The 21,867-nt window shown below is 42.5% G+C and overlaps 2 protein-coding genes across 14 annotated transcripts in view; both read right to left on the reverse strand.

The window, feature by feature from the left end:
- LOC146374414 (uncharacterized) overlaps positions 1-17,379 on the reverse strand; it is a 19,545-nt gene extending 2,166 nt beyond the window's left edge. Inside the window, exons 1-12 of one of the 4 annotated variants that reach the window (XM_084949867.1) lie at positions 12,496-17,379; positions 11,734-11,898; positions 10,525-10,626; positions 9,457-9,540; positions 7,651-7,731; positions 6,994-7,104; positions 3,333-5,325; positions 3,173-3,253; positions 2,533-2,586; positions 2,310-2,408; positions 2,168-2,215; positions 1,345-1,410 (exon numbers count right to left, since the gene is read on the reverse strand). In XM_084949867.1, coding sequence (XP_084805993.1) covers positions 1,345-1,410; positions 2,168-2,215; positions 2,310-2,408; positions 2,533-2,586; positions 3,173-3,253; positions 3,333-5,325; positions 6,994-7,104; positions 7,651-7,731; positions 9,457-9,540; positions 10,525-10,626; positions 11,734-11,805 — 2,791 coding nt within the window. In that variant the 5' untranslated portion in view covers positions 11,806-11,898; positions 12,496-17,379. Of the gene's footprint in view, positions 1-1,344; positions 1,411-2,167; positions 2,216-2,309; positions 2,409-2,509; positions 2,587-3,172; positions 3,254-3,332; positions 5,326-6,993; positions 7,105-7,650; positions 7,732-9,456; positions 9,541-10,524; positions 10,627-11,733 lie in introns of all 4 variants that reach the window. The other 3 variants (XM_084949866.1, XM_084949869.1, XM_084949868.1) reach the window with 3 other exon arrangements.
- The window catches only part of phldb1b (pleckstrin homology-like domain, family B, member 1b), a 136,820-nt gene that overhangs the window by 18,146 nt on the left and 96,807 nt on the right, over positions 1-21,867 (reverse strand). For 8 of the 10 annotated variants that reach the window (XM_084949855.1, XM_084949857.1, XM_084949859.1 and 5 more), the window contains 5 exons: positions 21,624-21,734; positions 21,449-21,538; positions 20,101-20,235; positions 18,424-18,585; positions 17,386-17,520 (listed from right to left, as the gene is read on the reverse strand). In XM_084949855.1, coding sequence (XP_084805981.1) covers positions 17,386-17,520; positions 18,424-18,585; positions 20,101-20,235; positions 21,449-21,538; positions 21,624-21,734 — 633 coding nt within the window. The remainder of the gene's footprint in view (positions 1-17,385; positions 17,521-18,423; positions 18,586-20,100; positions 20,236-21,448; positions 21,539-21,623; positions 21,735-21,867) is intronic. The other 2 variants (XM_084949861.1, XM_084949858.1) reach the window with 1 other exon arrangement.

Genomic DNA, 21,867 nt, shown 5'->3' on the forward strand with positions numbered 1-21,867 from the left:
GACTGACTTGATCCAACACCCCATCATTGGTATGAAATTCAGTGATTATGTGATGGATTAGACCAGTTTGCTCAGCCACTTCAAAAAAAATAAAAATAAGATAAAATAAAAATATCAGTAATATATAAATAGGGTGGCTTGTCAGATGGAAAACTACTTTTGTGAAGCCTGCTTCTGTGAATGTTGCCTCACTCATCAAATACGAGCTTTGAGATGGCCTGCAAGAGTTAGAATCAAACCAACTTTCAATTTAAAAAAAAAAAAAAAGAAGAAAATTAGTGAATTAGGATGCACCCAGTGTATTTATTTGCATCAGTATGAGATCTTTGTCATCAAAAATGATGACACTCACTACATACTATTAAAAAGATTTTTTAAACAGTAACGCACAGGAAATGTTTGAATACATGGGAACTACCAGCCTAACAGCTGTACTGCCATCCAGAGTTAGAAAATGGGCTATAAATTTCATCTTTAACTGATAGTAAATCTGATGTCATTTCTGTTTCCATTCTTACATTGGTAAATCATTATAAAATGCGGTCTTGTTAAGTACAAACTATTATCTCACTACATCTCTCAATGTCTGTAAAAATGTAAATTTCTGCAAAATAAACCACTCAACTATGACCTTTGATGGCAACTTTATGGATGAGAAAAAGAAAAAAAATGCAAGTCAGCCAGTTCAGATACACCAGGAGAAGGAGAGGAGTCAAAGAAATCCTGCAGATTAGGTTTACAGGGTCTGACTCAGCATCCACCCTCACTCTGAAATGGAAAACCTGGATTACCTAGTTTTAGCCAAACATGTTTTCTGGCACAGAGCCCTGATTCCTGGAATGATCTTGTCCAGAATTAACATGACATAAAGACTTTTGTATGACTTTGGTTGCTTCAGGTAAAAGTATTCACCTACTGGAGCTCTCAAAAAAGAGCTGACAGAGGAAGAAGTGTTTTTCTGTTAAGTAACAACAGTAAATTCTTTGACCAGTAACAGTCATTTTGGACAAGAGTAATAACCAGCTAATCACCCATAAGTAGTCAGCCTTAATAAATTTGGCACACATTTCGCCTGCTGTAACGCTGACGAAAGCCTTGTACTGAAAGACGTCCGTTTTTTCTTACTGCCTTGTTACATTAATCATTACTAATTCATCATCATGTCATCATCCAGTCTAGATAGGTTGTACTAAGAACATTTGTACAACTTTGAAATAAAAGCATTATTAGGGTGAGAAAGCAAATCAGTGCTTATTTTAGTATAGCCTTTTTAGCTGTTGTGTGGAAAAGGGAATGGGTAAAGAAGAAATGTGGGCAAATGCCAAGCCTCAGTCTGTGGGATACCTGCAGTAGCGTGGTCACCATCAGGCTCATCTGTGGTCCACTGTCCTTGCTTGAATCCTGGTGGTCCTATGGGAAGAAGAGTAAACTGTAAGTAGAAAAAATATGTACCTTGTGACCCTGGAACAGAGAAGACAAATACTGAAAAACATGCAAAATTGTGACTGCAATGCAGTACAGTCTTATCACCCTGCTACATAACTCATCTACTGTGCTAAAATTTAAAATATTTGAAAAGTTTCAATATTACACTGTCAGGCAAATACCTAGTCCAGTCTCCTTCAGTTAAAGAATGTGATTTTTTTTGGCAGAGCTCTTGAAGGAAAACAATCACAAAGGTTGAAGCAAACGATTTTACCCATTCATGGTTCTCTATATACAGAATTAATGCCAACTGAACTGACGTGGCTTGAAAATAAAATGGTGGGCAAGCAGCTAGCAGCAATAGAAAAAGCTAACAATAATAAGCACGCAAGGGTACAAAGAAGGTTACACAATACAGGCAACAATGGTGCTATCAGGCTCTTTGGTAGGGGATACTGAAAATGATCAGTCTAAAAAACTTCTAACATACTTTCTAAAGTACATTCAGTACATCCAGTTACAATTACAGAAATTGTGGTTTTCTTGTGGATTATGTGAAATCTGCTCTAGACAGTCATACCAATCAAAAAGTTTTCAGGTTTGCACAACTGAAATATACCCAAAAAAAAGAACATCTATACTCTCTGTGCTCCTGTTTGGTTTAATTCTACCAATTTGTAAAAGCAGGTTTCAAAAAAAGGAAGGGGGGGACTTAAAGTTCTGTAGTTTGTGTGCAAATTACCCATTTTAGTGGCATCAGTGTCAGACTCCTTTTCCTTTGCTGAAGTTCCTGTTAACAAATTGAGATAGCGCACAATCAAAATTCTGTAATTGTTTTTTAGGTTTTTGTGAAGCTTGCTTAGAGGCTAAATTAAGACAGGTACCTGAGGCAAAACAGGGTGTGCGGTGGGTGTGAGAAGTACCCTCTTTAGGGTCATCAATGTCAGATCCCGTCTCCTTTCTTCTCTTAGGTGTTGAGGATCCTGTTAAAAAATAAATATATATATATTTTTATTTTTTTTATTTAATTTTTTTTTTAAATTTCTGTGTTTATAAAACCCACAAAATAATTTAAAAAAGGTACCATCTGGTTATTCTGCTGGATACCTGTGTGTGTTTCATCAAACTCAGTGGTTGGCTGACTTCTCGATCTTTGGGATCCTTTGACAAAAAAAAAAGTCAAAAGTCAAAGAAGTCAGTAATGGTATATGGTTGAACTCTGTGCCCATTCAGCCTTTACACTACGCAATGTATTTTTTGTTAGAGGTATTAACTGTATGTAAAGATGAATGGCATGTCTCCACATCTTTGCACTATTCAAATATTAAGCCATAACAACAAGCGCAGACATCTGTTGCTTGTCATTTGGATCAAGTGTCTGCACAATAGTGATGGGGCAGTGCAGCAAGGGGTACAGTTCTTGTCCATCTGCCTGCCAGAAACAAACTGAAATCAGCTGTCAATAATGACAGCTCACAGCCTTTTTATAACATTAAGTACACTTCAAACCAAACTGATCAGAAAATTTAACAATTGAACATACATTCATGTGATAACTAAGTAAAATGAGAGAAACTCTTTCGGAACAATTTGGCATGTACTTTGAGGTTTTAGTTTGTCCCCTCTGTTAACAGTCTGCCACTATAAGATTCCACGTTTTTTGCTACAAATGTAAAAACCATCATGTCATCTATTTTTATATGCAGTAAATGGCTGGATGCTAAAAACAGTTAAACCTGTCACCTACTCGATGTTGAGGAACTGAAAGATGACTCCTTTGATGCATCTGTCTCTGAAAGATCACTTTCCACATCTTCCTGCATTTCTTCTGTAAAGCAGTGATAAGAAAACCATGTAGCACAAAAGACATTTACTCTGAAATAAAAATATAAGAACATTTTGTTTACCATTGGGATTAATTTGGATTTGATCGAGGCTCATTCCCTTGAAGTCTGACAGTCGGCCTTGTTCTAGAGCAATGAGCACTTTGCTGACTTTAGCCAACTCAAGTGTTCCTTCAGGCAGTCTATAGTACTCCCTATGGACTCTGATATCATGGCCTAGAAAATTTGCGAGGATGTCCATCTCATTGTCTCTCAGGTTTAGGACTGTGGACAGTGTGGACACATGCTTTCTCAACTTAGTTGAGGACAGTGTTTCTGGATGCTTCGCTCCACATTCCTTTGCAATCTGTCTGATGGCATCTGATCCCCTGAAGTGAGTGTCTGCTTCAGGTCTAGAGAAGAAAAAGGGATTTTCATCAGACACACCACAGGCCCGCCGATGTGAAACCAAGGCTTCCATTGAGGACAGCATGTCTGGTGTTAAGAGGATAGGAACTTTTCTGTTCCTTTTCCCTCTTATTTCGATGCGCTGGAAATGGCGACAAAGTTTTTGTTCCAACTCTGAAAGTCCTACTGCCAAATCCGAATGGACTCCTGAAGTGTCTCGCAGGGTGAATGCAGTTAGTGGCATTTTTGATACCTCACCCTCTCTCCTGCGGTTAAACAGTATCACTTCGCAAAGAGTCAAATTGGCCAGCATTGACCAGTTCTTCTTATTGGGATCACTGGCAAGTCTGGTTTGGTATTCTTTTCTGTACCTATCAAGATACATATGCATGGTTTTTACATCCTCGGTGAAAGGGAGGAGTTGAGGAGTGTTCCATTTTCCTTCTTTTAGAGTTTGCAGGGCACGAGATGAAACACACACATCCCATTTCTTCTCATAAAGATCCCGGCTTCTCTTCAGATTCTTAAGAAATTCCTCATCATGAAAATCTGCCATCTTTGCTTCACACTCAAGAATATCTGCAATCTTCTTGAGACTATGGCCCAGTTTCAGAGCCAATGATGGAGCTCTGTAGATGTTTTTGTCTTCATCAAAGCCAGCCACATCCTTTACTGCTTGAACCACAAACTTGAAATTTGAAGGTACATAGAAATCCTCCATTTTTTTCAGTGTCCCTGCTTCCCGTGAGCGCAGAAGTAACCGTCCCATTTCTCGCATTTTTTGTCTGATGTACTCATGTTTGGTCTTGTCATGTCCATGTTTTGAATACAAGTGTTCTCCAAGTCGCAAGATACTTTTCTCCTCTCTGATGATGTTTCTGACTTCATCCTGATGCATAGCATTCACCAGTTCCCAAACCTTTCTGCTGACACCATCTGGGACAGGCTGTGCAAAGGCACAAAGTGACTGGATCCGACTTTTGCCTGGTTTTGCTGTGCTGCACTTCTGTGAAAGCTTGCATCTTGAAATGTGTCTCCATAATGAATGTCTTTTCAGCAGTGCCTGGCAGTTAACGCAGTGCATGTAGTCATTTGGCTTCACTGGTTTTTTAGTTTGCTGACTTGGGATTAGTGTTCCACAGCCCACTTTCAGAACCTCAATATTATGTGCACGGTTCCCCTTGTTTCTAATGAGGTCAAAATGTAGTTTGCGCTCCTTTGATTTCAAAGGAAAACTGATTGCTTCTGCTACAGCCAGTTCACTGCTGTGCTTGCGTATTAAGTGCCTTGCCATTTTATGGCACTCCTGTGGACAGTATAAGCAGTGATGCTTTTTACTGTATACTCTAGCCCCATTTTTCTTTTTTTGCAGCTTCATCACAAAAATATTTCCCTGGTTAGGTTGAGAGCTTTCACTTTCCGTCTCATGGTCCTTACCCGAAGATGTACTTGGAAGTGCTTTTCTTCTGGAAGTCTTTTGTGACTTCTTTCTTTTCTTAATTTTCAACAATGGGACCCTTTTTGCAGGACTGTCAGATCCCTCTGAACTGCTTTCATTCCGTGAGTCTTTTGATGGAATATATTCATCATCAGTGCTTTCAATACAACTTCCAGAAGCTTCTGATGTGTCAGCCACCTTGGAGATTGACTGCAGGTATTCACTGGTAAGCTGAAAAACCAGATAGACACATTTATAGCTAAATTCACAAGAATTACCCAGGTGTGAAAATCTTACACCGTCTGTGAGACCCCTTTAACACCTTCATTAAAGTGAAATTTAATTTGTTGGAACTGTTACCAGGTTAATGAAGGGTTATAGGATTTAGTGATTTTAATTTTTATCACTAACTTTGGCTTTGTATACACAAAGACTTGTTTACCGATAGTTTCAACCCAACCATAAAATTAATAAGGAAAAATTAGGGCTGGATGATACCATTTCAGCACTACCATAAGAATTCACAGCTGACAACCAAATGTCAAATGTTTGTGTGAAACAAGATACAAAAAAACCCTCAAAAAACAACCTGTAAAATAATTATTGAACAGAGCTGTTCAAATAATTGGATGAAAACTCCTGTATTTTTTCCTCTCTCTCATTACTTTACATTTTTACTCCAAGGAGGCAGACTTGTAATTTCTAAAGTGTTCTTGAGCAATAGTTCTCCAGACATTCGGAAGGTCTTTCAAAGTTTTTCTTTGGACATTGGCTACTTTTTCACTCATTTGAGTCCAGTCCTTGTACCTGACCATTTTCAGAGGAATGTTTTTGTTTGTTAAGCTACTTAACAATGACCTATGAATCATTCAAAGCAAAAAAAAAAGTCTCCTAACCTGAGAGATGAACCAGTGTTGTGTCCCCACATAGACAACTTAGAAAACAAATAAAATTTAAATGTTATCTGTAGGTAATTTCTTTCTAGCAGACTGTCACTAAAACATCACTTGTTTCCATTTCATTAATTGAATCTATGAATAATGCCAAAGATAACAGTTACAGACATAAAATACTATTTTTAGACCAACAGTATGATTCCCAACGACCTGAAAACCTTGCATCTCTCAGCATGGTGTGCAGTGTCTTTGAAAGAAATAAAATCTGAGGTAAGTGGAGAAGCGAAGCACAGAAAGAAATCGCAGCCATGAAAACGTAAAAGGGAAAAAAAAGATTACCCACAGCAGATCAGTATCTCAAAGTCTTGTCATGTTTGTGTTGCTTAAGAATGGTTATTAAACCAAATGAAACTGAGAAGATGCTGAGGTATGCCGAATTACACAAAAACTGGACTTAAAAACAAAAATCACTGGAAACATGGCTTGTGGAGTAAAAAAAATCCAAAATTGAATTTTTTTTTTTCTAACTCATCAACGTGTATGCAGGAGGATAGCAGAGAGGTTTAACAGTGAGGGTCTACAGTCATCTGTAAAACATGGTGGAGGCTCTGTCATGGTTTGGGGCAGCATGTGTTGGAGATCTTCTCAAAACTGATGAAATTATGACAAAAAAAAACAAAAACAAAAAAAACAAAACAGTGGAACATTAACAGTCATTGATTTGCCTCCCCAGAGTCTGGACCTTAACATTATTGAAGCAGTGTGGAGTCACCTGACAGAACAGAACCAAATGCAGAAACAGCCAAAGAGGACCTTTGAAAGTCCTTCAAGAAGCCTGGAGAACTATACCCATATAGCTAGTAAAATACAAAGAATGAAGAGTGGCCCAAGATTTTTGTTAAGTACATATAGTTTAAAAATTGCAATGCTGCAATGCCAGTCTTCTACAGTAAGTTAAAGCCCTAATAAAAGTGTGGAAATGACCAGAATTATGCAAACTTACAAATATGCTGTCAGTTCGTTTGAGTGATGGCACATCTGGGTCAGCAGCATCAGAGTATGAACTTTCAGGAGTGATTATATCGATGTCAGTATCAGCATCAACAATTATTTCCTATGGAGAGAGGGGAGATGTAAGACATTGACAGCAATGACTGTAATACATCGAGAAAGATATCAAACCTGATTTTTAACTTCTCAACCCAAAGCGAATTAAGAAAGAAATTTTTACATTTTGAGTTCTGTAAGTAAACTAACAACCTCATGAGTTTGATTTGAATAACATATCTAGAAATTTTAACTTCCCATACATTTGCAATCCTGTGTAGACTTATGCTGACTTCACCACACCAGGAAAACAGTTAATTTTATGAAAAATTCAACTCCAAGATTGCAAAGCATTATAGCTGAAGCAAAGCCACCCATAGGCCAGATTGAACCTCCTGTTGTTCAGTTCTCTGCCAGGCCATGTGTGACAGTATGTGACATAAAGACAGTACATGCTAACAAAACAGTGAATGCATGGTCAGGGCTGTGTTTGCTGGTTCTCTTTAAAACTGACAGCTTAACTCACTCTAGGAAAAACCTGCAAGTTATGAAAAAGTTTCAGAGCTACTTATGGTCATATGGGATAAGCTAAAAGTGCTTATTTGACACATACCATGCTCTCAGATGATGTTGGTAGCTCAAATGAAAGATCTGACAATGAGGTCTCCCCCTCTTGATTAAGACTTGCTGAGGGCTTTAAAATAAAATTAAAAAGGACACATGTATCACCATGTCTACATACATAATGTTAATGAGGAACATGTTAGATAAGATGTGTGGTAAAGCATACTTGCAATTTTGAAAGTCATGCAAGTCAATTCAGCAATTTGCACCTTGAAAACACTAAATATGAATGACATCTAATCCACATCAGAAACAGTGCAGACAATTCTGGCTCTCCTTCACCTCTCACACAGGATGGGTAACAAGAACTGGTATTGAAGTACTGCCATTGGCTTTTATTATTTGTTTACTCAATCCTAAATGTTGAATGTGGATTTTTAAAATTCCTAACAATCCTGAACTGAAAAATAAGCATTCTATAATTAAGAAGCAGTACAGCGCAGAAGTACGTAGCTCATGACCACAATAATTATATCTTAGTTATGAAAAAAGTTAACAGAATCACTCCTGTATCTTGTTTAACCATGTCAAGTCTTTGTTCCACATATCGATATGATAACCGAACATATAACATATCTAGGCCAAATGTAAACACTTAAAATCATGGAAATATCTGCCTTAAAACAATACAACAGAGCTTGCCTTTAAACTTATTAAAATGCCTTTCAGGGTCACTGGACTAGTACATTTTCAGGTAAATGAGAGATTTGTTTGGTTTCTTGTCCTGACTGGCACTAAAGCTGTGTCCCAAAACGTCAGCTGCAACCTCCTGAGGCCGCATTTGTAGACCGATTACATCACAGCGACGCCACGAAGGCTGTCCCAATTCGTAGACTCCTCCGAATCTGGCCGACAAATGCGTCCTCCTTTTCCCCAGATTTGAAGGATGGGTTGGGTGTATCCTTTGTGCCCCACCATATCCCAGAATTCATAGCGCGGCCCAGCAGATTCCAGTTTCCAACAATGGCGGCCGCTACTAACTATTAATCTTATTACTCTTTCTGGGTCACAAAATAAACTTTTAACATATTTTCAGGTGAGAATGTAGCTGTGTAAACTTCAAATATCTGCTCAGTTTATCAAGAGATCGCATATTTGCAAAAGTGCTCAGAGGTTTTCAGAGACTTCTGTTACCCAGCTGCTCGATAGCTGACCGAAGGGTTCAATGGTCACTTGAGCCGGCGAGACAGCTGAGTTTATTAAACGCCAACGAGACAGCTGGTGACGCAAATCTGAATGCTAGACCGTCCCGTTTTACAAGCCTCGCACTTCCGGCCTTCTCGGTCTTCGAAGGATGCGGCCTAGGTTTTGGGACACAGCTTGAGTGTCAACATACTTTGCACACCATCTTAATATACAACCAATGCAGAATGCAAATTTTTATTAAGTTTCATGAGCTGTGGAGGATAACAAAGTCACTTTAGAATTAGATATAACTGTGGAAAATTAATTGAGTGTGGTTTAAGGGGGGTAATGAGTTATGGATTCTCAATCATGAGGTATATCCTGAAGTCCATTTCATTATCACTACTGTGGGCTGTGCTCGTGTGTCAAGTTCTGTTCTGTCACCTACGTGTGTGTGAACATAACCCATCTTTTATACAAATTAGGCTAACATGCAGTGAAAGAAAGGCAGAAAAGCCACATAATGACTGGCAGCTGTCACATTTATTTATTTATTTATCGATACCAGCACCACTGCTAATTTTTCATCTATATCTACATGGTAAACTGTTAAACTTATAGAGTACTGAGCCTGTTATATACCACAAGTTAAAATCAATTTGTTACTTACCAAAGTCTTGGAAGCTGCAAGTTGCTTAGGTGAGAGCTGGGGTTGTGATGAAGTCTCACCCTCTTGGTTTGTTCTCTCCGATGGCTAAACATTACAGAGACAAACATTTCTTTTGATAAGGTTCACAAAAAGGTGATGAACAAGACCAATACACTACTAAATGCATCCTCTGTTTTATTTAAACCTAATGCTGTGTAAGAAAACACAGCATTACTACACATACTTTGGTTTTGATGTCTAAATTCAGAAGGCTTTAATTACAGCACAACCAAAAGAAAAAAAAGAAAAAAAAACCTTTCTATTAGCCTATAGTTGACTAAACATGGTTCCATCTTAAAAAGTGGCCCTCAGTACTGTTGTAAACTAAGCTGTAGACAATTTCAGCTTGCACTGAGTGATGGGATGTACCAAACATTTTTTTCAAGTACTGTACAGAAGTACAAAAAAAAAAAATGAAAAGCTGAATTTCAGATCAGCCAGGCTGATAACACCCCCTGAAATACATGTAACTGTGTACACACTTTGCTTTTATGTATACATTTGATATTGAAGTACATTATTTGCCAGGTAATATTTATGATACTTAGATACATATATCGGATATTTAAGAACTTAATGATGCACTTTTGTACCAAAGTACTAGTTTCTACAAATTTTTACATTTTAGTTTAGAATGACATTTGGGTACAGCTTCTACTTCTTTATAAAAGGCTAATATGTCTTGCTTAAATGTCAGTCCTAGGTTTGTACACTATTCCCCCCTCCTCCCACACATGGCAAAAGCCATTTCAAATTAGTTAACTAAAGAGCTGACACGATGCTAAAGTTGCTTGGGTGAAACTCGGGCGTTACAGAGACACACACACACACACACAAAACAAACTTCAGCACCTGGCTTTGGTGAAAAAAAAAAAAATTATCTTTTCAGTACACCTGCGTAATCAAACCAACACACCCCTACAGAATGTTTTGGCACATGCATTCATACTGTCACAAATCTAAGTCAGAAGCACCACTGTATTTATTAATATTGTAATATGGGAAAAGTCAAAACCCTATCATGATTACCTGTGTTTGGTGTTTTAAGGAGTCCATGGCTCTTGACAAGCATTTATCATGATGGTCTCTCAGGCATTGCAAACGTGCCTTCAGTCTGGTGGATTGTTTACTCTGGATGAGGTCAAACACAAAACAGCTAACATAACATGTCCATACCTGAAGTACACTAGTTTTATACATCAACAAGTAAGAAATACACACTTAGTGATAATGGGATAGTATTTAAGGTGACATCAATAGGTCTAATCACATATGTTAGTCACTATAAAGACATGGTGCAAATATGAATACGGTTTTATAAAAATCAATCTTTTGAATATAAGTCATAGTTTAAATGAAGCTGTGCAGTAGTCTGTTCACATGCTTAATATTGTTAGATTTATTTATCTTAATTTACTATGATAGTAATTTTATTATTTTATATTTTTAGTACTTCATCGTTTGTGATTAACAGCAATCAAGCCACTGCAGAAGTAAAATTTATTTTTTTGTCTATCACAAACAATCACAACAAAACTTAAACCACCACTAAATTACTTTCCACGGCTGAATATTTAACTGAGGGAAAAGTCGGTTCGCCTGCTGCTCTGGTACTGTCGCTGCCCCCGCGACCTCACGCTTCGTTTTGCATACCACGACACAACATTACACTTTAGCCATTTCTTAGCTCGTCACGACAATAATTGCATTATGAACTTGGGTCCTCGACAGCCGAAGCTAATCCAGACTCCTGGATTAGCTTCGGCGGGTCTGTCTCGCTGCTCCGACTGCCACCCTCCCCGCCACGACAAAAACTTGACGCTTTGAAAAGAAAAGACTCTGTAGCTGCTTAGCTTGTTTCTTGTTGTGAATACTTAAGGCCTATAGTTGAACGAAGTTGTTCTAGAAATTTACTCACCATTTGGAGCTAACACTATTGCTAGCTACTCATTAAGCTCATTGATTGCTCATTAAGCGTTCATTTTCAGTCCCACAGACGACCGAAAATTACGACAGTAACTAATAAAAGTGTCCAAAACAGACATTCACGACTGCATGAATGTTAAGATATCAGCTAAAAATTGTACAGTTTAGGAGAATGTCGTCGAACACCACATTAAGCTAAGTCACGCAAGCATTAGCAAAGCATGCTAACTACAGAGCAAACTGTCGGCTGCAAACACTTCACTTTGCCTAATTATTAAGTAAACACTAAAATAGTTTGTTTAATGTACTTACCACATTCATCCCTTCATCCTCTATTCTCTGACTGTCGGACATCTCCACTTTCTCTCTGTCATGCTTCTTCATACTTCCAGCCGTCTCCTCTCGCCTCCGAGCTACGCCCCGCGTGTCTGGCTGCACCGAGCACGCGACTAATTAGCAACACCTGCAAGCCTGTGACTGCAGCGGGTGGGGGATGGGAATAGGTAAAGTGAGGACCGCAAAAGTCAGGAAAAGTGTGTTTTCCCTCATCCCTTCCCTTCAGCACCAAAGTGTTAGCATTAGATTGCTGAACTTGTGTTTTAACGAAATATTAATGTATCCAAGAAAAACTAGTTTAATATGGTTTTAACATCCAAAATTATTAATTAACCTTTTATTGACCAAGCATAATTTAGGCCGCCTGGACTTTTTTGGTAATTTTGGCTGTAAAAGGGTCAAAAAACATACTATAACTGAATGCTTTTGCCCCATTTTTTTAGAATAACCTCAGCTTTCAATACCTGGCAGCCATTTTATATTATTTTATTGTTATGAAAGTGGAACAACAGTTTAAATTAAAAAAAAAACGAACTTGAGATTTATAGTGGAAACTGATATTCAGCAATAACAAAATACAACACAACATCAACTTGCAATATGAACTATAATAAATATGTACAAAAATGTTTTTTTTATCCTTGCTCACTCAGTTTTTAATTTATTGGCCTTTTTATATTACAAGCGTCCAGGCGTTTTTGGGCCTGTGTGATAGACCCTGAAGCAGTTCCTACCCACCTGGAGACAGAGACCCACATTGCACTGCTCACCCAGCCAGGGAATTTTTCTTTTGCACAGAGTGCACTTTCGCCTTCCTTGGGTGGCCATGCTTGCTTTTGACTGTCTTTCCCTGCTGCTTGTGGGGACAGCAAAATGGTTGGAGCTCGGTGCTGGTGGGCATCCCGATTTCAGAGAAACAACAAGGAGATGAGCACATTTCACCTGCTGATGGATTTCCAGAATTTAGAGGTGGCTGTACACCAGGGGTTATTTTTGGGATAAACCTTGGTGGCTGGGGGACCACATCAGAGTCTTCAGTAGTTTTCCAGTGACAGCATGGTGACCAGCTGCGAACAGGATTCCCAGAAGTTCGATCCCTCTGTCAGCGAATCTGACCCTGGGTGACACTCCTCTCCAATACAGAAACCAGAAAACCAGCAGAAACTTCGGAGTCCAACAAAACAAAATCCCGGCAACAGGAGTCCAAAACTAAACAGATGAGCTGGGAAAACCAAAAACACAGAGTCCAAAAACACAGCTCAGTGGGCCGACCCGGAGGCCAGTGGCTCAATAATACAAGACGGTAACTCCGGGGGCCAACCCAGAGGTCGATGGCACCAGGGTCCAAGGTACACAAGTTCAGGGGGCCGACCAGGAGGCCAGCAACAGAAACCAAGTAGTTCTGGAGGCCGGCCGTGCAGAAGGCAGCGGTGGCAATGTAGGCGATCCGAAGGCCAACCGCGTGGAAGGCAGTGGCAGCGTCGGAGCATTTCAGGATGCCGACCGCGTCGGCGACGGAGTCCAGTCAGCGACCTGGAAGGTGGCCGCTGACACCAAACCACACACGGACAAGGTCGAGCAGGCTGAGCCGGACGTGGACGAGGTAGTGGTGTGGCAGGACCAGGACCAGACGAGGCAGGACCAAATGACAGCGTGGCAGCCGCAAATGATGGAGTAGGTGGCGCTACAGGCTGGATGGATCCCTCGGACCCTCCAGCAGGAACAGATACAGAATCAGCAGGCACAGGGACCTCTGGCAGTGTTGACACTGGCTGGAGCTGAGCAGCACATTGGCTTGGCTAAGGCAGCGACAGTGGGATGCAGTCCTCAGAGCGCTGAAAGCGTTCACTAATACACCCAGCAGAGGATGGAGGCGGATGGGTGAACTCGCTGGAGCTCTCAGCGGGTGATGACGGCTGAGACTGCTCAGTGGAGTTCCCCGGTGAGGTAGCTGGCACTGGCGCCTTAGCCTCCAGGGATCTAGAGTCGGCTGGTGGCTGACACTCAGCCTCTGGGGAGGCCCTGGAGGGAGTTACTGTCTCTAACATGGCCAGCTTTTGAGAACCAGCAAATGTTTTCATGACGTGTGTTCCCTGCGTAGGATGAGTCATTGAACCAATGAGTGGACTAACAGCTGAGCTAAAGGTGAGTGAGCTAGGGGCTGAGCGACAGACTGAACAGGCAGTTAAACTAAAGGCTCATCTGCAGACTGGACTGATGATAAAATAAATGGCTGAGGTGCAGGCTGTGCTAATGGCAGAGGTACAGGCCGTGCTAAGTGGAGCTAGCGGCAACACAGGAGACTGAGCTAGCGGCAACACAGGAGGCTGAATAACAGACTGAGCTAAAGACGACTGAGCAGGAGACTGTGATAATGACTGAAGTAATGGTTAAGGTGAAAATGGAGCTACAGGCCGGGCGGCTAACTGGGCTACAGGCCGAAGTGGTAGTTGTGGTAGAAGCGGATCAGGTGGTTGAGTGACTGACTGAGCTAGTGACTGAACAGACCAAGCAGTGAGGGTTTCTAGAAGTGTGGCTGAGTCCTCCTTGCCTGGGCTGCCCATGCAAAACAGTTCAAAATAGAGCCTCGAACATGTGGGAACACAGCCGGGAGAAATTAGACTTAACGAGATGGAGGAAGCAAAACTAAAAACACTGACATAGGTCATGGACCTTCAAAATAAAGCAGGAAATCCATGGACAGAACTCAGAGGTACAACACCGACAGAGAACGGAGGGAACACAGAATACAGGGACCTGAGAGACATGAGACATGACTGGGGAACAAGAGAATAAACACAAGGGCGGAACTAAACCTAAAAGCTAGAATTCACAATCCCAGAAGAACAAGAGAACAGAAACCAAAACCCCAATAGTCACGAACCATGAACCAAAAGGAAAACAGACTAATAAAGCATAATACAAAATCAAAACATTAGGTCACAGGCCCAGGACAGTAACAGACACAGGTTCTGGTGAATTAGGGACTGCCTGCCGCTGTAATCTACCATTGCTCAGGCTGGATCCCCTTGTATTCTGACCACAATGCTGCATGTCGCTCCAGGACCGGAAAATGTGTCAGAGTACCAGTGACCCAGACCACCTGGCCAACCTCCATAAGCGGGGCACTCATTGCTGAAATGGATGGGTCACCCACACGTCTCTGTTTTGTATTACAGAGATCAAATTTGAAACTATGAAAAGCTAGCATATTGCTAGGTGCTACGGCAATCTGTGTTCAAAATATTTTATTTATTTATTTTTTACAAAACTGGATCATCTAAAATTTTGGGAATACAAGTGGACTGTTTTTGTTGGAGTTTAATTGAAAAGTTAAAGATTTTTTGATGTCAATGGTGAGTGGATTTAACTTTTATATCACTTGTTTATTTGCTTATACTCTAATTTAGAGGATGTAGTTGCTGTTGTGCTTGAATCTCAAAATGGTTGGTATTATTCAAACTGCAGTAAACAATTTGAATAATGTGGGTTGACTTTGCATAATACAGTGATGCATTTCCTGAATTTCTTTCTAATTTGTCATCAGTATTTTGGCTGAAAATGCTTATTTATCCCAGTTTTATTGTTTCATAAGTTGACCATTTATTCATTTAAAAATAATAAGTATTATATACTTTAATGATTTGATATTTTGTCTCCTTAAATGATATCAGTTGTGTAAAAAATCGTAAGAAAATGAAGTATAATAAATAAATGAGCTCCCTTAGTAACTGTGGTACAAATAATTAAATAAAATAGAAGTCTGGTCACATTAAAGTGGGCAGGCTCTAATACTATTAATAAAGGAACAAAGTGGTATCTTATAAATACTTTCACACTTTGTCAGAAAAGGGATGCAATAGATGCAAGTTTACACACTGCAATACCATCTCAGACCACTGGGATACACACTTATACACACTGTCAGGAAAATGTCCCCACGGATGCAAATTCACACACTGCAATACCACCCATGGTCACCAGGGCATACACAAAGTTGTGAAAATTGAATCTGTGGGGACCATTTTTTTTTTTTGAAAAAAACTTGACCAGGCATGTCAGCAGCCTGTTTTCTATTGAATACAATGGTTGTGCCCGTGGGGACCAGGGCTCGGTCCCCACGGGAAAAATTGGTCCCCATGGCGTGACTGATATCTCAGGTCATGGACCCCAGGAGGATAGAAAAACAAACGCACAGACACACACAGACACACACACACACACACACACACACACACACACACACACAGACACACACACACACACACACAGACACACACAGACACACACACACACACACACACACACACACACACACAGACAGACACACACACACACACACACACACAGACACACACACACACACACACACACACACCCCTACAACGGCAGCCTCGTGCCTCCACTGAGCGCGTCTCTGATCGGGCGCGTTGACTTACTGCTGCTCTCCTGCCGTGTGAGACGATCTGTGCAGTGACTTAATGTTCAAAGTACTGTCTTGAAACATTCAGGCTTCACTCGCTGTGATTCAAGTTTTCTCTGGTCGTTTGCCACCAGCAAACAACTTCAGTCCAAAACGTTTCACACCAAAGGAAACACAGTGAGCCAAATCTGCAGGTTCTTGAACAGTGGCGTTCAGAGCGTGGACTCTTGTGTTATTTGTGACGCAGCGCGTCTCTGACTAATGTTTCTGGGAGGCTGGAGGAGCTGTCGCTGCAACGTTTTCATCTCATGTGAATGAAGAATTCTTAATAATCAAAGAGGTTTTGCTTTCCTCCTTGTGTGAGCCTGCTTCCATTATCTTTAAGAGAGAAGAAGATACAGGTCTGTCCGATCCAACTGAGGACCCGTACACCTGTCTGAACTCTGTCCACAGCATTAAGCTCGAGTGGAAGTGGACTCCAGTCCAGATCCTGAACTTCTCATGGACAGTTAAAGCAGGATCTAGATGGCAGTCTTGTTGTTGGATGGATCCACAATACCCTGAGTGGCTCCGCTCACCTGTGCGGTGAACGTGTTAACCACTACACCACAGAACTACTAAAGCAGGTTTATTAACAGCAGTTCCACCATCTTTGGTGACACTATTCATCCATTTATTGTGAATAACTTTGCTGTTGTTGTCAGCATCAGCCCAGTGCACTCTGGAAACTAAAAGAAGGAAACAGAACTGAACATTGAAAGACAAAACTACTGAAAAAAGATGCCTCACTCTTATTTTGAAAGTTCAGTGCCCGCTAACCAGCACTAACCAAGTTCTTTCCACCTTAAATGTCCACCTTAAATATCCTGACCAGCTGGCACCTGAGGAGGAGGAGGAAGAAGAGGAAGAGGAGCAGGAGGAGGAGCCTGTTTATCGTTTTCTGCACTTTCTGATCTTTCCTGTGCCGTCTTCATTTTAATGAGGTTTTTGATGCTTCACATATTTAATGCTCGTGTTTAAACTCTTTTTACTGATCTATCATCTCCTTTATATTTCAGAATCATTTTAGCTTACGTAGCTGTATCCTTCTACTTGTTGAAGGCAGCTGTTAGCATCAGGTGACGCACACTGCAGTTGTGTTACAGCAGACAGAAACAGCACAGCAGTGAGTGCAGCAGCGCGAGGAGGAAGGAAAAAGCTTGTACCTGCAGCACAGGCCTGCGGCCCGACAAACATCTGGCTGGCAAAGAGGGAGGGCAGAGGTGGCTGGAGCCAGCCATCAGCTCCTGGTACCACTGCTCTAAGTCTAGCTTGGACAGGTGAGGCCTGCAGCCTTCAGACTGAAGCAGCAGAGAGAGAGAACAGGAGGGACGAAGGGAAAATGAGAAGTTAGAAAGCCATCAAAGACGTAGGAACAGGACAGAAAAGTTTGCATCCACACGCTGAAAAGCTGTTAAAATAGAAACAGACTACAGTCACCGCGGCGCGTTGTTCTTTTAGCCTCCAGATGAAAAACCTGTTTTCCGTGTTTAGGTCTATGCTCCTGTTGCAATCGTCCCACTAACTCAGCTGTCACTGGGCACCATCATCCTGAACTGACTCGGAGCTGCCGTTACTGCCGAGGGTTCGCAGCAGCGACACACGACGCACTGCTGCCCCTGTTTTATGACCTCATCTCCAGGTGGGAGGGAGCAGATCAGCTCATTACTCCGAAAAATGAATCACACATGCTATAAATATGATAGCTTACATGAACATAGTGAGCTGTCCCACTGCAGCTTTTAATGACGCCTTCAGGCAAACCTGCAGTGCAACAGACAGAGAGGCTCAGGCTCAGGCTCAGGCTCAGGTAAACAGGCTCCATCTCCGCTTTAAAAGAACATGAAAGGAGCTGCGGGCAGGAAACACGGGCAGGAAGTTGTCCATGTTCGAGGCTGATCGCAGGACGCTGCAGAGCCGAGCTCAATTTGCTGTTTTCAGGTTTCCTTTCTGCGCCGTGGGCGGTGCGTGTGGTACAGAAAGACAACATGATGGTCCAGCAGCCCGTTTCAATGCACCACTGAAGACGTGTGATTTTTGTTAATGAAACCCTGTGAGACTTTTGTCACTTAACATCAGGACAAAGCTTGTACTCAGACACGACTTTATATTTCTATTATGATTTCTTAATAAAGCAGGCATTACTTTGGGGTCACACGCCACAAACCCACAGGAGGAGGAGGAGAGGGAAAGACAGCACACACCTCTAATGAGAGAGGGGGGAAGGAGGCATGAGGAGAGGGGAGGCAGGAGAAGGTGGGGTCTACTGCTCCGGGCTGCAGGGGCTGGCGAAGTGGGGAGGTAGGGGACGACTCCACCTTTGGCATCCCATACATCTGATTTAACTGGCCCACTGTCACATAATCCTTCACACACAGGAGAAGAAGAGGAGACAGAGGAGGAGAGAAGAAACGGTCAGCAGGGCGAGAGCAACAGGAAGGAGATGCAGCAGAAGCAGGACGAGCAGTTCTGATTCCACAGTCTGTGTTTTCACATCATAAACTGACGACTACGGCATTCGTGGAAACATACAACACGTGGGCGGGGATGTGGGCGGGGTTAAAGCCTGGCTCAGCAGCTCCAGCACAGAACCAGGTGCTACAGTCGGACAGAGCGAGGCTGATGCACACAGCCCAGCACATCCAGGTTTGTCCAGGTGAGCACTGACGTGTTTCTGCGTCACAGTTTCAGATGCAGGTCTGGATTCAGCGGACACACACCGTCTCCACGTTTAAGACCAGGTCTCGCCCGTATAAAGCACCGCGGTTGTCATTTGGAATCATATATTTAAAATGGAATTCATCATATTTTCACATAAATTGTTACCTTTGGTTACATAATAAAGATGTTCCATATTATTTACAAAGCTAACGCTACAAATTAAACGATCCTTCCCTCGTGCTGGAGTTTTGTTCTGTAGCCATCTTTGATTTGCAGTTACAGAAACTGCACATTAATAAATACTGCTTCAGATTTTTGGGGTGGACAGTTGCTTCTGTCCAACACGTGTCACTCGTGACATCATGAAACAGCACAGCTTACATTCATGGTTACAGTCAGTCTGTGAGGATTACATCAACAACCACGTTTTGATTGTGTTTCTCCCAAAACGGAGCCTTACTGATCCAAACATGCACGTGTCAGTCCGAAGCTGAGCGTCCCAGCGCTGCAGCGTCCCAGCGCTGCAGCATCCCAGCGCTGCAGCGTCCCAGCGCTGCAGCGTCCTTACTGTAACAGAGCAGCAGCAGCACTTTGACCGACCAGCAGAGGGAGCAACGTGACATGGAACTGGGAGCGAGCGACAGATAGGAGAGCATAAACTTGGAGTCAAGACAGGAAGTGATGGTACCTCACAGGCGCCAGCCAGCACAGCATCTACGAGCGGCCGTGCGAGCCGGGCTTTTCACGGTGGCCGCCGCTGCCGCCGTACATCTTACACACGTCCGACAGCTTCACGTGTTCCTGAGCCGCAGCCGACAACAGACAGGATGAGAAGCGGCGAGGACGGCGCCGCGCGGTGCCGCTCAGACACAGCACGTGGACAATCACACACACGGACACACGGGCGCAGAGCCAGTACACAAATCCTTCACGGTTTTTGTGACACCTGTGCAAACCAGGCTCGTTCACGTCACATTGAAAGGTGCGCAGTGCGTGATGACACAGAAACACGCCACAACAGAAACAGTGCAGCTGCTGCCGTGAATCGGCGCCACATAAATAAACCAGGCACACGTCGGCACAGGTGATGCAGCGCTAAAATAAAAAGGTTCAAACTGGCCGGGCAGCGGCACACTACAGCTGGAGGGTCACCACGACACAGCAAAGGGCAGGAAGCACGAGACAGCAGCAGGGCATCATGCGGGGGTCAGTTCAGTTACCTCTGTAGGGCTGCTGGGGCCCAACTGACAGGGAGGGGAGGGGTGTAAGTAGGAAGGAGAGGCTCGACACAGGGAGCGCTGGGAGGAGCGGAAGTCCTCCAACGACAGGTGGGCCTCGCTGATATGGAGCGCTTCCTGTTTCGACAGTCCAGAGGTAAGAGTTTTTAATCTCTACAGAAACGTTTCTGGGCTTCATTAAAAGAAGAAGAAACAACAGCAGCGGCGGCTTCCCCTCTGTTACAGGTCAACGGGTTTAGTGACCATCGGGCTCTCCACACTGCAAAGCCCCCTCTATAAGGAGGCATTGCTATTAATGTTTCTATTCAATTCAATTTCTTCATTGTCCCACAAGGGGAAATTAGTTTAGCAGCAGGATAAAAATAAACAGAACAATACTATAAAACAATAATGACAATAATAGTGATAGAAAGTCCAAGGACAGTTATTTGCCATTAAGGAGACAAGATGCAGTGGGAAGAGACCTGGAGTCTCTGAAGCTCAGACTCACTGTGGATGCTTCAAACAATAACAGAATGAGCCTTTCTACGCACATTTCTATTGTCGATGGCCACAAGTCCATCTTGCCAGCGCCCTGAAATTTTACTAGCAGTTTTTACCAGAAGCTTGTTTGTTTTTTCAAATATTGTATAACAAGACAGTTTTAACTAACTGAAGCCTTTCATCGAACAAACAAACACAGTGGTGCTCTCTGTGCACACAACGGCAGCACTGCTGCTGCCACGTGTGTGCATGTTTAACAACATCAAACTGCAGAGTTTGTGAGTCTGTCACTGAGTAACGCAGCCTCAGCATGTTTGTGCTCTCTGCTCATGTCGCCTTCATATTAAATCATTTTGGGATTTTTAAAGAAGTTATTTTAACAAAAAAAGTCATTTCAAGGGACAAACTGCTTTATATTTCTTCACGTCAACATACGGGCCGGATATGAGGCTGACGTGATGAAACCGTTTCTTCTGGCTAACATTAGCTGCCCTGCTAACATGGACACATTGTTGCTAAGCAGAATAGTGACTAGCGACGTGAGGTTGACGGCTCTCCATCAACTGTCTGAACTTCACGTTGTCCTTATGCTGACCTCGTATTATAAGCTGCGCTGTTAGCATGTAAGAACTACCTGGACTGCACAATCCATTCTAATGAATTAAAGCTTCAAACCGTAGAAATGGTTCAGCCTCTGTCTTCTGTAAGTTAGATTTAAGCTTAACAGCACGTGTGCACAGCAGCACATCACAGTGAGGTAAATATGGAGGGAAATCAGCTGTGAGCCTTGTGTTTTCAGGCCATGAACACAGAGTGAAACTGAACGCATAAACTCAAAGCGTCTCACCTCCCTCATGGCGGTGGAAGACTTGGGGAAGCTCTTTCCTCCAGTCAGAAAGTGGTATCTCCTCTCGAGGGCCGACAGCCTCTCCTTCTCCTGGACAATCAAACCACGCCATTAGGAGCCAAAACAACACTTTGGGTCAGAGGTTATTTCGATGTGTGACGTGGTTCGTGCGTACCTTCTGGAGCATCTGCAGTGTGAGCGTTCGGTCTTTAGCCAGCCGCTCACACTCCTGAGCTGCCTGCAGGCCGAGCTGGTTGGCCTGGTTCTCCAGAGCCGACACCTTCTCCTACACAAGACGGCACAAAAGTCGGTGCTGCGGTTGTGCTAACACATGGTGCACCTGCCCGTAGGTGGCATGACGCGTGCCACCACTCTAGTGCAAACAGGCATTTTTCTTACGTCAGCCTCTCTGGGAACAA

The sequence above is a fragment of the Perissodus microlepis genome, chromosome 14 (assembly GCF_051167445.1).
Source record: "Perissodus microlepis isolate ML-2025 ecotype Zambia chromosome 14, ASM5116744v1, whole genome shotgun sequence".
Taxonomy (NCBI): domain Eukaryota; kingdom Metazoa; phylum Chordata; class Actinopteri; order Cichliformes; family Cichlidae; genus Perissodus; species Perissodus microlepis.